Below are 13,993 nucleotides of genomic sequence, written 5' to 3'. Positions count from 1 at the left end.
AATTGTATGTTCGAACTTTCATTTGGAAAGAGCTTTCATTTGGTGTGTAGCAGTTTAAATTTGCTGATGTTGGCGAATTAATTGATGACGTCATCTAGCTAAAATAAGCCGTTTACTCCCACAATTTTGCAAATTTCTTATTCAAGGACTGTTAATTGCCTTAGTTTAAGACATTCTATCACACTCTGATAGGAGAATAAGCCACATCTTTTTATCCAGGCACTTTCTCAGGCCTTCAATAAGTCGAAATAAAACTTTTCTGAATCCACAAAGCAAAGGGAACAGTTTAACACTGATGTAATTATAGATTTGATTGAACATTATTTTCTCGAAAACCTCTGAAGCTGAGGAGACCACACAGCACACTGGTCTATAATTCTCATGTGACGAGCACTGCATTCGGAAAACTGCGATGGCTACCAGCTAAGCTCGTTCCATGCTGGAGATACACTTCGGCTACAAATGAGACTGAAATGTTCGATCGCCTGCATCTTTGAAAGTTTCATTTATTGGCGACGTATAGCCTATAGCAAGTTATTTGCAATAAGATTAGAAAAAGAACGTTTACTACGACCAACCATGACCAACAAAATAACTAAATTACAGGTTGAAATTTGGTCAAACATCCTAATTAACGATAAGGTCCCGGCTGCATGACCAGCTTTCTTGGGGTTGCAGACACGCCCCCTCCCCCATCGGCACATCCCTGATATTAGCTCCATTTAATGATAATACTGGACAAAATTTATAGCACTCTTATTTATAAAGAAGAGTGTGGTTGGTTTGAGAGCTCTGTCCGTGTGGGAATGGACTTATTGGTGCTTCAATGCGTTGTTCCACCCTGTTCGAGTCTCTCAGAGGGTGCCAACTTTGTGAGGGACCATGATATGAAGAATCCAGACCCAATCGTTTTCTAAATTCGGTGTTAATTTAGGAATATGTTTCGAGAGCCATCTGTCCTGCATAGCGTATTAAATCCGCCTTTTAAAGATTTCGCTTTAAAACATATTAACAGCTACTGATAAATTAAACATCGCTGGAGTCAGTGCCCTTAAAAGATCCACGATAATATTTAGAAGATGCAGCTGTTTTTCGCGTTGTTGCGTTCCCATGTATGCGCAAATAGCACGTGTCGACCATTGCCAAGATTCAATTTGATGTTTAAAAGAAACCCGTTCGCCCTAAAGGTAGGGAATGACTGCTTGAGGCTTCTGGTCAATTATTAGCACAATATTCTATGTCTGGCGTATCATCTCATCATTTCAAGGTTTGTACCCGATCTTTGGTTTGTAGTACAGCTTGCCTTTTCAAATGTGTCTTAAGAACGAAGAAAGAAGTCGTTTTTGTAATGGCCAAACGAACGAGTTGTCAAAGCTCAAAGAAAACCTTTCATGGCAGCCAAAATTTCGATCAGTGTCATGAAATAATTGAAACATACACAGAAATAGACCCACAGCGTCTTCCCCTAGCCGAAAATTGGAGAGTTTCCGATCGCCGACGCAGCTAGGACGGGGACGTTTCCGAGGCCTGGAAATGTTGAAAAGAAGGCGTGCTATGGGTGTGGTAGCTTTGTTTCAGAAACTGATATGTTCCTTACTTTCATTCTGCGATCTTTGCTTTATTTGGACCTGATTTCATAAAAAATTCACTTTATCATTTTGCTATAATTTCAGACAGTGATTAGATTTCAGAAAAAAAATAAATTTACGGTATCAACCAACACTCAACAAAGGCAATGAAAATACCAATAAAATAATCATTTTAACTTATGTTATCCATTCTAATCATTAATAATCCAAATTGTCACTAGAAAGCTTGGCTTGACCGGAGTTTAAATAAGCAACATTTAATGAGAATGCCGGACAAAATATAAAGCATTCTAATTAATAACTAAGAGTGTGATTGGTTTGAGAGCTCTGTCCGTGTCCGTGTAGGAGTGGACGACATGGCTGAAGCTCCAGGTACCATTTGCCGACGAAGAGGATGGGCCACCCATTATTTGCAAAAAATTTCGCCGACGAAGCACCCTTAGATGGTGAAAACCGCTTGTTTTTTAAAAGGATTTTTTTCCAAGGGGAGGGTTTCGAGCCCCTCATGCCCCCAGCGTGACAGCCATAATGGTGGATAAGCTCTGGCATTCACTTTGTCACAGAAAATAAAAAACGCTAAAAGAGGACAATATGAACATTTTTGCAGCACAACACGTTGTCGATATATGTAATCTCAATCAAAAGTCTTGAAGTTACCTGCCAGTTTCAAGAATTAACTAGCAATGGAAGACAACAAGGGACGATAGCAGCACCTACTAAATGAAAATGAATGGACAAATGAACAAAGTGAAGAACTTGGCTCAGAATTATTAATTAAATCACCGGAGAAAGTCCTTAAATTCTTTTTTATTGTTTTTTTATTTCCTTTTGTCTGTGAATGTAACTGAAACAGGCCACACGATTTCAGAGGACCGATATTAATGAGTATTTAAGGAGGTATCCTCAGGGCCGTAAAGAGGCAGCTGGGGCCCAGGGGTGATTCACTAAACTGGACCCCCTTGAGAAACTTTCCTGTGGCCACGCCTTTCAGTCTTCCGGAGAACTAGGGAAATGCCCTCTTTAGTTACAATTGTTGAAAAAAAATTTTAAGAATTTTTGCAACAATGTGCAAAAACATTTTACGTGAATCAAGGATACCGTAAATCCTCGAATTAGCCCCCTGGGGGCTTATTTTTGATATTTTTTGATAGGGGTTTATTCGAGGGGTGCTTATACGAGAAGGGGCTATAGAATTATTGTAGACATTAAAAAGACATTATTAAAAGACCTCGTTTATTTTAGTAGAAATTTCTTTATGAATTTGTTGTGGTAATTCCATAAAACGCCATAGGCAACCTCAGATGGCAAAAATCATCAAATTGAGGGGTCCAATTTGAGAATTTACGGTAGCAGTGGGGGCTTATTCGAGCGGGGGGGGGGGCTTATTGAAAGTTTGTATTTCTAGGGTGGGGGCTTATTCGACGAGGGGCTTTTTTTTGGGGGGGGGGGAATTCGAGGATTTACGGTATGTGGACATTTCTCTGCGATAAACTTAAAAGCCTTGATTCCATATGTGTAGCTAAAAAAGTAGCTTTTTGCATTGAAAATATATCTTAATACGTTATTACGGACCCCATCGGAGCACGGGCTCTGGACCTTCTGCCTCTCCTAATCCCCCTCTCGACGCCCATGGGTATCCTATTGACTACCTGTTTATGATTGTAGAGCAATGTTATTTTCTTTACATGTCTACTGAATAGGGAGCAATACAATCCTCGACTTGAATTTCGTTCCGACAACGCTATACGGGCAAGGGGCGTAGCATCTGAGGGCCTTCCCCACAACACCACTGTCAAAGATCTGTTGTTATCAGTAGCTATGTTTGGTGTTACCAAGCTTCGTGGTCCCCCGGTGATCACGCAATTGCAAATTGTCTAAGATTCATTATGAAAGAAAATAAGTTTGCTTCTCCCCTTCCCCCCAATCAAAAGTTGCATGGTGCATCTTTGTGATCAGCGGTTAATTTTGCAACAAAGGTGCGTGGTTAGAAAGAATGCAGTGCTTTCTGGCATTCTTTGGCTGGCATGCGGGTGCAAGACTGTAGGAGAGGATTGTTTTGAAAGTAGACGAGGAACATACTATAGTCAAACAATGCACTCATTCAAACTACTCTCGAAGACATAAGCTCGTCAAACAAAAAGAGAAGCTCGCCTTGAATACATGCAAGAATCCTAGGGGACGTTAAAATTTTCGGAGAGGAAGAAGCAAAGTGCTGTTGCTACGCGATTATGACCGCTGAAACAATTGCTTTGGCAACAACGGGAAGTTAATCAAAGTTATAAAGCAGCAATTGCAATAGGCAATGTTTGGAGCAGTCTAGAGTAACAACAACATGGATGGATAGCCGAACAGCGCGGTAGTTGCTGAAATTTACTTGCAGCATCAGCTAGTGCCCTCGATAAAGCACCAGGGTACAAGACGGCGGGAAAGATCGGAAAAGATTGTCTTTGTCTTGCTGAGGCGACAAAGTTAGACATGTTTAGCCCTTTTTCAAACAATTACATTCTAGCTGGAAAAGTACGAACAAATCACATTTTTGTCTCGATAGCAACTCGAATCTATCTTCAAATTGTTGTTTCTAAAACATCGAATTTGAACAACTGTCGGATTATTGTCTTCAAATGTAGAAACAAGTGATCTATTGTAAATAAAATCGCTGTCCTTATTGATTTGTTGATTTGATTTCGTTGAGGGTCTAAAGCAGTTATTATATTCAGTTATCTATTTGCAGATACTGAAGGGTCCATATACGAATAGCACATCAAACTGAATCAACAACTATTGGCAAACGGCTGAAATAATTACATGGAAACAACTGCCACACCATGTTGACACCGACAGAGTCAGTATCTTGCCACTTCGATTTTGAGCAAGCAACCAAGACAGAAAGCTTTGGACATGTAATACGCGTTTCTAGCTCGTCAGATTTCGAGAAAGAGATGCGATTTTTTCCAGGCAGTGATAGCAAAAGAGTTAGTCCGGCAAGAACCCCAAGTCCAAGACCGCGCAGCCCGTCTATATGGAGTCGAGGCCGGGCTTCACCTCTTCCTGTGCAAAGACTTTCCCCTTACGGGAAAGTTGAGATTTTCATGAGATGTGACGAGCTTCCTAAAATGGACACCTTCAGCAGCAGTGATCCGATCTGTGTGCTTTACGTCCGTAGGTACGGACAGTGGGTTGAGTATGGACGGACAGAGTGCATACCGAACTGCCAAAGACCGAAGGTAAGAGATTTACACTCTTTTTTATAAGAACAATTTTATAGGAACACGAGCCTCAAAACTGGTCAAAAGTTAAGAACGAATTAGGAAAAAGCTGAGGCTGAGCATCTGCGAAATGCAATTTTGAACAACGTTTTCTCTTAAAATCGAGGAGTTTTAGCGATGTGTTGGTGCTTTTTCAGTGAATATTCAAATTTGTCAGCAAATCAAGGCTGTCTCACTCACTCTGTTGGCAAATGAGGCCTGAACACCTCCTTAGAGCGAAAAAGCTAGCAATAGCACTGCTTACACCCTCTTAATTTAAGAACAAATTAAGAACAATCCAGCCTCAGATTTTCGAAAAAATTAAGAACAGTCAGCCTGAACTTAAACTTACTGGTTCTTATATAAAAAAAGAGTGTAGTCCAAAAAATAATCAAAAACTAACAGCAGTATCTACCAATCATTACACTATTTCTAAAACATCATCATATATATTACAATGTGAACAGTTTCAACTCTTTTGAAGTAACTTTGATCAACCTTATCCTACTTTCTAGACTAAACACACCATTTTGGGGTTCAAGACGCCCCATTCCCAATGAATTCTATTTGTCCATAAAATATTTTCCAACACTTGTTAATTTTGCTACCAACACGTTTTTCTGCCGAAAGTAAAATTGTGATACCACTAATGACACACCTCAGTGGTTGAGTGCTTTTTAAATAATTAATGTGCACAAATAAAAGGAAAAATTTTGGTGAACAAAAACTTCGTTCGTTTTGTCTACAAGCCTTTTCTGTATAAAGAAAAGAAGCGGTATCTTGATTTTCTCCTGATTAAGAAGTTAAATGTCTAAACTAATTAATAACCGCATTAACAAAACAAAAAGCGTTAACTTTTGGCTTTAAATATTCCAGCAATTTCCAATCATCTGTTATTGTCAATAACTATTCCAAGAACCTTCGCGATTGGCTATCGGAAAAATCTTTGATACGAATACTGCACCCACTCGAAAGAATAAAGCAATACGACCATAGAAGAGGGTTCCAGAACCCCCATAAGCAAAACACCCTTGTTATGGTATTAGGGCGCGAAAAAGCGCCCTTCTTCTGAGGACATGTAAATGAACAAATGTAGCGTTTTATCAGTAATTTAATGAAAATATCTTTAGTGAGGAAACAGCAGTTATTTGCCATAGAAATATTTGCCACTTATCCTCTGATATATCTTAAGTTTGCAGAGACACTGATTTTAGATGCCAACAACCAAGACCATAATCAGTTGAAGTTCTCAGTTTTTGACACAGAGAATCTCACTTCAAAGGACCTCCACAAGCACCAACTTATTGGCTCCATTGAAATAAACTTGCTCGACCTTCTGAAAGAAGGTGAACAAAATAATGACAAAGAACACTCAGAGCATGAATATTATCTGAAATTTGAAGATCAAGCAAAAAAGCGTGGAAAATTATACATTGTGGCTGAAGAAGTTGACCAGGAAGCAGTGAATACGAACATCAAAATGTGCCTGAGTGCGTTAAAATTGTCAAGAAAAGGCCTAAATATCTTTGGGAAATGCGATGCATATTTTGAGGTTGAGAGAAAGCTTGCAGTTGATTCGTATCACCCGGTGTACCGTTCAGAAGTGATATTCAGAAACTCTGAGCCAAGGTGGGTAAGCTTAAAATCATCAACGCCAAATTTCATGAGTCTGTTTCAAATGTTTCATCTGCCAGTTTGTTAGAAGCATGTCCCGTGACCCTCAGTGGAATAGTGTTTCAAATCATTGGCATACACACATCTTTCAAAACGACAAAAAGGCAATCCTGTTTCAAAATCTGTGTGTATGGCCTACCGAGAAATGATCAGCAATAAGAACATTCGTCCACACTGCGCTTTACCACAGGTATTTTGGACCTCAAATGAACGTCAAAATTATGCCGTCATGGTTATTTCCCCTGAATAGGTAGATGTAAAGGGTTAAAATAAGTGTAATAAATACATAAATACCTTCTCTCTGACTGATACATAGGTAAGACTTTTAAGCAGTAACGCGAAGTTGATTATAGGAATAATTTTCTGTTATCCAAGTTGAGTTAGATAAGCCAGACATGAGATCGCTGTTACTAATAAACCAACCGAATCGATAAACAACAGTTCTCACTCAAATGCGAAAACAACATACAAGTAAAAAAACATGTGCAGTGTGCCACACGCACCGTTGGGAATGACTATTAATTTGACAATAAACATAACACAACAAGCCATATTACATACCGTAAATCCTCGAATAAGCCCCCACGCTCGATAAGTCCCCCCCTCGAATAAGCCCCCATGGGGGCTTATTCGAGGGAAGAATAATTGCAGAATAATATCTTATTGAAGAAAGCCCTCACAGGACAATAGCTATACAATATTACTTCCTTTGACTGGAGACCAAAAAGCAAAAAAAACGACTTTTGTGATAAAAAAAATTATGATATTTGTTAGTTCTTTGTTAGATTTGTTAGAAAAATTGTGTCTTCTTTTGTCGACCTTTGAGGAAAATACTAAACTTTGAAATAAGTTCCCTCCTCCCCCTCGAATAAGCCCTCACCCAAAATTAATTTTTGTAAATAAGCCCCCGGGGGCTTATTCGAGGATTTACGGTATGCTGTAATTAAGGGGCATAGGATCTGACAACCTGTGACATCACTACAGGGTAATCCACACAAAACGTTGCATTGATGTGTATCGGTTGAAACTCCCCTTTATTTTAGTGCCCCTAACTATGATTACGTGCCTTGCGTATTGATGTCCATACTGCTCAGGTTTGAGGGACCTTGCTTTGCCTGACATCAAAATAATTTACAATTCCTGACAGGCTGGGTAGATTTTTCAGAATAACCTTTTCAAGTGCTGAAAAGGTAAGCTAAGACTTTCGATTATACTCCGAATACTTTGTAGAATCTCAGATGAATTGCAGGTGGAAGCCATTTCAAATATCTCTACAAAAGCTCTGCAACGGCAAAAAGGAGTCACATATTCGCATCAGTGTCTACAATTTTCAAACCAAAGGAGATCATACTTTTATTGGCAATACTGAGACGTCTTTCGAAAATATGACCAAACGGTGAGATATTGTGCCTTTATTTGGCATTTCTTTGTCTTTATTTGGCATGTATTTATCTTTATTTATCATATTTGTGACCTTGTGGAACATGTTAATGTCTTTATTTAGCATGTCTTTGCCTTATTAAGCGAGTGTCGGTCATAACCTATTAAGCGTCGAGAAAAGTAAAAACGTTACAGGTAGCAGCGAAACGTTTGATTCCTTTTAGAATCCCTCTGAAGAGAATGCTGGAAAGGCCTCAGGATAAAGAGGCCAAAACTCAGTTTTACCCCTGGAACGTGTTGTGACTCCAAACAACCCTTGTTGTACTTTACACGATGTACCAACAACAAACACAGGGCTACGAGACATTTTTGGGCCCAGAATTCCCTACTCTCAATGTAAATGTGGTTGGTATATTCTGTTTTTGCTTTGATTCCAGCATTGGTGAAGTGAAAACTCTATCACTGAAGAAGAACCAATTCAGTCGCTCAGCTGTAGCAGACTCTACTTCAAAACGAGGCAGAAGTGACTCATTGAGTAAGGCCGCTATTCGAATACTACAGTGCGTCCCAGAGGAGAAGTTCTCATTGGTTGATTACGTCAAAGGTGGCTGTACGATAAACTTCGCAGCGGCCATTGATTTCTCAGAGTCCAACGGAGATGGTGAATATTCACTTCATGGGGTGAGTGACAAAAAGTCACTTTAATTCGACAAAATGTTCTCCCATTTGATGTTATTCCAACAAGCAAGAGAGCCCCATTTTAGAAAATGGACTCATCGTTTGACAACAGCCGTTATTAACTAAAGTAAAGAACCAACATTACAGAGCCTGTGATTTGCTGTACAAGACTAAAATTGCTCCTATACTTTACAAAGAGGTTCTTCTATTTAAGTTGCTTCATTGGCAACTGGGTTTTAACTGCATGCGTAATTCTTTTATGCGTACACACCTCGACTTTTCCCCTTGACTGACAAGCCCAACTTTAAAAAGATAAATGTTGTCACACCCTAGAAGGGTATATGCAAAGATGGTATAAGCCAGCTGTTGCGGCCAGTTTATTAGGCATCGTTTAAAAGTGATCATATGAAAGTTTCACATTCTAAGTATTATACTCCGTACATGTCTAAAACTTTCTGTGAAGTGATCACATGTTTTTTCACGTGTCTAAAACACTACGCTGCCATCAGATAATACACTGGATAATATCGATATTTTTATTTTGGCTCGCTACAAAACTACAACGAACTTACACACAGATATCTCATATATGGAAATCAATCATAGAAAAATTACCGGAGTTAAATTTTTACTTTGGCATTAGTGAAATTGAACTAAAAAACCATGACTGAAACAGTATTTTCATATTTTAAACTCGAACAATTCTAGTTATGAATTCATGAAAATTACTCTTTACCGATCTGTCATAAAGTGCTCGATGCCGTTTAGGCATAGTTACTTGACGATTGCATTTAGCGTGAAACTCTGACTAGCAACTTAGAGATATCCTGTTCTATATAAAATTCAAACAATAGCAAATCCGAGTTCAATCTGGCGTAATCCAGTCAAATAATTCTGGCTTACTAAAGATGCAAAATCGGAATTCTGGTCGAGAATTTAGGTCTTTGCAGCTCCGTTTTTCAATTCAAAGTTCTTGCCAAACTCAAATAGAGACTGTTATTTACTAGAAAGTCACCTTTAATCAACAAATTTTATTGAAAGGAATAATTTGCGGAGTTTAACGTGTCGACATAAAATCAAATGTTGTTTCTCAGGAATACTTTTGTAAACAACGCATACCCAATTCCCTTTTAAATTTTTTTAACTTTGGGCTTATTCTTGTCTGCATTTATCTTTTAGTTGGAAAGCAGTGTGTATGAGGAAGCTCTAAGTGAGATTGGAGGAGTCTTGTGTTACTATGATCAACGAAATCATTATGAACTATTCGGCTTTGCTGGCATCCTCAACGGAGACAAAGAAAGCTCATCCTGTTTTCAGATGACGAAGCAAAAATCAAACAAAATCTTTCAGATAGGTGTGGCTGCCGAATCTGGCCTAGAGGTTCGGTCGATTAAATGTTTCCGCTAGGAATTATAAATTTGAGCATGGATTTTGAGAATGATATAATAAGATGTCCCAAGTTATGGGTAATATCGAAGAATTTTCCCATGTGTTATCATTCAAAAAAAGTTTCATAACAAGTGCCAACAATAGAGTTCTTAAGTGTGACGTCATTTTTGAATATATTTTTAAAGTTTGCGACTTTTGATCAAGACACCATTTAATTTGGAATATTTATCATATTTACATTTATCAGTAATACATGTTGATAACTGGGTGAGATATGGTCAATTAAAGATCTCAAGTTTTTAAACCGATAATTTTTAGTTTGGCTTGATTCGTTGAGTCATTAACAGAGACCAAATTACAGTTATTCGTCGGGAAGGTGATTTGTTAGGCAAGATTTCAGCTAATTCCTAACACATTAAGCTTATTCAGAAAATACATATTTATGACGTCATAATTCTATATCAAGCACTCTAAAGAACAACAACGGCTATAAACAAAAAACATCAATAATCGCAACAAAAAACATTTACTGCCAACGTACACCAACAAGCTTTGACAGCATAGCAGTAGCAATGATGAAACAATAACAATACAAAAAACAATAACCAAAACAGCAACTACAACAGCCCATCTTCAACAAATTGCAAGTATCAGCAGAAAAATTACCATCGCGAGCAACAGCAACCACAACTTCAAACTGACCCTTAACCTTACTCCACAATATCAAGTTCTTTTTTGTCTTTCACAGGGGCTGATAAAACTCTATCGTACACATCTTCCACAAATAAAGCCATCCGGACCGACCATTTTAGTACCCCTAATCAAAAATATTGTAGGCCTAGTCGATCGTAATGTGAGCAACGACCAACAACACTTCCATTTGGCATTGATCCTAACCGACGGCATTTGCAATGACATGCAAGACACGACTGCAGCGCTTGAGAAGTATAAAGATTACCCAATCTGCTTTGTTATTGCTTGCCTCGGACCCCTTAGAATGGAGGCCCTGCATTACTTTACGGTAAGGTTAAACAGAAAAAATATCTTATTCTTGATTAATCAACATATGTATCATATCGCTACACACTGTCATTTCGATGACATTTAGAAGGCCATCGATACCCCCCCCCCCCATACGTGCTCAAAATATAAGCTATGCTGGGTATCAGTTCCAGTACAACTTTGTTGCTATATGCTTCAATTCCATGACTTTGAGTCTTCCTGGAATCTTCAAACCAGTTTTCTTTCACTCTCCGTTAACCCTGTTTCCATCAATTGTACAAAGTAAACGATCAATGAGGACATTTACCAAATAAGTTTAGCGTTTTTCAGATCACGAAGGAAAAGATTGCCAGCATCTTATGCCAAATATTCTTTCCATACAGATTGTCGACGAAACATTAAGAAAAAAGTGCGGCAGGTCCATCATTCTTCCAATTGAATTTTCCGAGGAAAACACGCATCATTCGCATCAAGTGGTGAGTTAAACTACAAGAAACTCCCAATAACTCGGATCCCTAATAAGTCAAACTGATATTGCATTTCCCTTGTCCGATACATTGATATAAAAATGCCGTCGATAACTCGAACATTCGCTATCTCATACCATTTCATTGGTCCTTTTGAGGTTCAAGTTATCGGGAGTTTAATGTGCAAACTTTTAATGTACATCCACAACTGGGTATATATATTTCCTAGCGTAGAGTTTTCGATCTATGTTCTGACGTTTTAAGCTCTAAAGAGTGTCAGACAAAAAGCTTTAGTTTACTAAATGTTTACTAAATTTTTCAAACCCATGTACAAACCTTTGTTGGTGAACTCTCGTTGTCTTAGATCTTTTTTAACCATTGCAATAAATTAACAGTAAACTATGATTATGGGGACAATTCTCCGGTTATTTCAAACAATTCTCAGGTTTTGGCATCAGACCTCAGCTGTGCAAAGTACTGTTACCCCTGATATCTCTATTGCTCTAAATCAAAGTGTTGTGAAGCAGCCCATTTTGACGATGGTCTTCAGAGATTTAACTGTAAAACCAAACTTCCTTACTTTTCAAATTCGAATCCCATCGTTCGTGATTTCATCGTCAAAGTCATTTCTTTTAGGTTCGATCCGCATTCGCAAAACTTTCGAAAAGCATTGTTCAATACTTCATTAGCCGCGGTATCAAGCCGAGGCCGCATGACACAAAACAACCATTCTCGCCAATGGACACCTACTCAAGCATGCTGTCGCCAGACTTTGAAGACCCCCTCACATCAGCAGCAAACGATAACTGGCAGAATTTCCTAACCGAGGCCACGTCGTTTTGCCCGACATGCGGGTCGCACAGATCAACGAGACCCCCACTGTCTGAGGTTAACGTCAGGTGACAATAACGCACTTCTTTAGAGGTGAATAGAAACTCTAAGAGGGTAAACATAAAGAAAGACTCTGCCTATACCAATCCAAAGATACAGAAAATAGCTACTTCTACCCCTGTAAGATTGAAAAAGTAAGTGAAAATATTACGATCTGCAGAAACGAAATGAGCGTCATTACTACAAGTCCACGAATAAGCCCCCACCTTTAAGTAAGCCCCCCCCCTCGAATAAGCCCCCATTGGCTAAGTTTTCGCCCCGACAGCAATAGATTCATCCTAATATATCCGTATCTTTAAAACAGACCTGCCTTTAGTAGGGGAAGAAAATCCCCCCTAATAATATTTTGGCTGCTGCTAAACAAGCCTCCTTCGAAAAAGCCTCCCCTTCGAAAAAACCTCCCCTTCGAATACCCCCCCCCCCCCATCCCAAAACAATTTTTGCAAAACAAAGCCCCAGGAGCCTATTCGTGGACTCAAGCTTTTTAAAACCTTGCTAAGTCATGCTAAGTCAAGCTCTTTATATCCTGGGTACCATACTCACTATATGTAAAATAAAAGTGAGTCTGGTACCCAAGGTAAGCTCTTTAAAACCTTGACTCTAAATTATACAATTTTTTTGTCCATAGTAATGATGTAATATAAGTAGATGATAAGGAACATTAGAGGAAATCCAAGCCAACCTACGATGTTTGTAATCTTTTTGTTTATGTTTTAAAGTGGATTTTTTTAAATTGTAATAAATTATTGCATTATAAATAAGTTTTATTACATTGTATTGTAATTAGGTATCTAAGTGGCTTCCTGTAAATTTTGTGTGCCATGTCTTAGATAAAAGGGTTGATTTTGAAAAGAAGTATCACAAAGTGCCACAACACAATCGTCAAAGAAATGACATTCTTTCATGTACAGGTAAATAGTTCAATCCCCTCAAGAGCCGAAAAAGTCATCCCTTCGTGTGAAAACACAAGAACCCTATTTTTGGGGCTGCAACTCACTTTGAAGGTACGCACGCAGCACACAAAAAATGAGTAAGTGCGGCCGTAAAGTGACGGAGGGGCCATAACCAGAGGTGAAATTCTATCCCAAGAACAATGGGGCTCTCTCAAAAAATACCCTTAACTATCTTAAAAGCAAAACTTATACTAGAAGCTTTCACTTTCAGCGTTTACAAGCCTGTATCAATTCCAGGCTGGCACTAAAAAATAGCAAGATTTTTTTCATGTTTCGAATTGGAAGTGTTGCCATATGCACTGTGGCTACCTACAAATCCTATCAAAATTGAAAAGGGTATTTTTTCCCAACATCATCAGATGTATCTCGCTTACAAAGTTATTGAAGGTAAATGTTGTGTAACATTTATCGGTAAAGAATCTTCATATATAAGACATAATTATCATAAAATTATCATGCTACAACACCCGTTAAGCCAACAGAAATATATCCGACATGGAGGATCTTTTTATTTAGGAGAAAATCATAAATGAGTGTGTAAATATAATATGTGATGTTGAGAAAACAATGTCTGGTAGCTTAGCAGTTGTAATTCTTTATCAACTTCTGTGGGATAGATTTTCTGCTGATAAATTCCCAAATTTCCGAGTCAGGATCATTAAACCTCCGCTACAAAACAATGGTAGTACCAATGGGGTTCTCAGGTGCAAGCATGAAAATTCAAG

General features: G+C 38.5%; 1 protein-coding gene across 5 annotated transcripts; it reads left to right on the top strand.

The window, feature by feature from the left end:
- The first annotated feature begins 765 nt into the window (after positions 1 to 765).
- Positions 766 to 13,880, top strand: LOC135694368 (copine-3). 5 transcript variants are annotated; one of them, XM_065213069.2, is made up of 9 exons: positions 766 to 1,267; positions 4,321 to 4,813; positions 6,027 to 6,463; positions 7,758 to 7,904; positions 8,326 to 8,569; positions 9,746 to 9,946; positions 10,704 to 10,976; positions 11,341 to 11,433; positions 12,061 to 13,880. In XM_065213069.2, the coding sequence occupies exons 2-9, from the start codon at positions 4,415 to 4,417 to the stop codon at positions 12,325 to 12,327; spliced, it is 2,061 nt and encodes a 686-aa protein (XP_065069141.2). In that variant the 5' UTR covers positions 766 to 1,267; positions 4,321 to 4,414; the 3' UTR covers positions 12,328 to 13,880. The 5 variants fall into 5 exon arrangements, with proteins under 5 accessions (XP_065069141.2, XP_065069140.2, XP_065069138.2 ...); XM_065213068.2 differs by lacking the exon at positions 766 to 1,267 and adding an exon at positions 3,060 to 4,057; XM_065213066.2 differs by lacking the exon at positions 766 to 1,267 and adding an exon at positions 3,060 to 4,106.
- The last annotated feature ends 113 nt before the right edge of the window (positions 13,881 to 13,993 follow it).

The sequence above is a fragment of the Rhopilema esculentum genome, chromosome 8 (genome assembly GCF_057945365.1).
Source record: "Rhopilema esculentum isolate cy_ngs chromosome 8, ASM5794536v1, whole genome shotgun sequence".
NCBI lineage: Eukaryota > Metazoa > Cnidaria > Scyphozoa > Rhizostomeae > Rhizostomatidae > Rhopilema > Rhopilema esculentum.
Note: the sequence above shows the minus strand (reverse complement) of the source record. Positions and strands in the feature narration are given on the sequence as shown.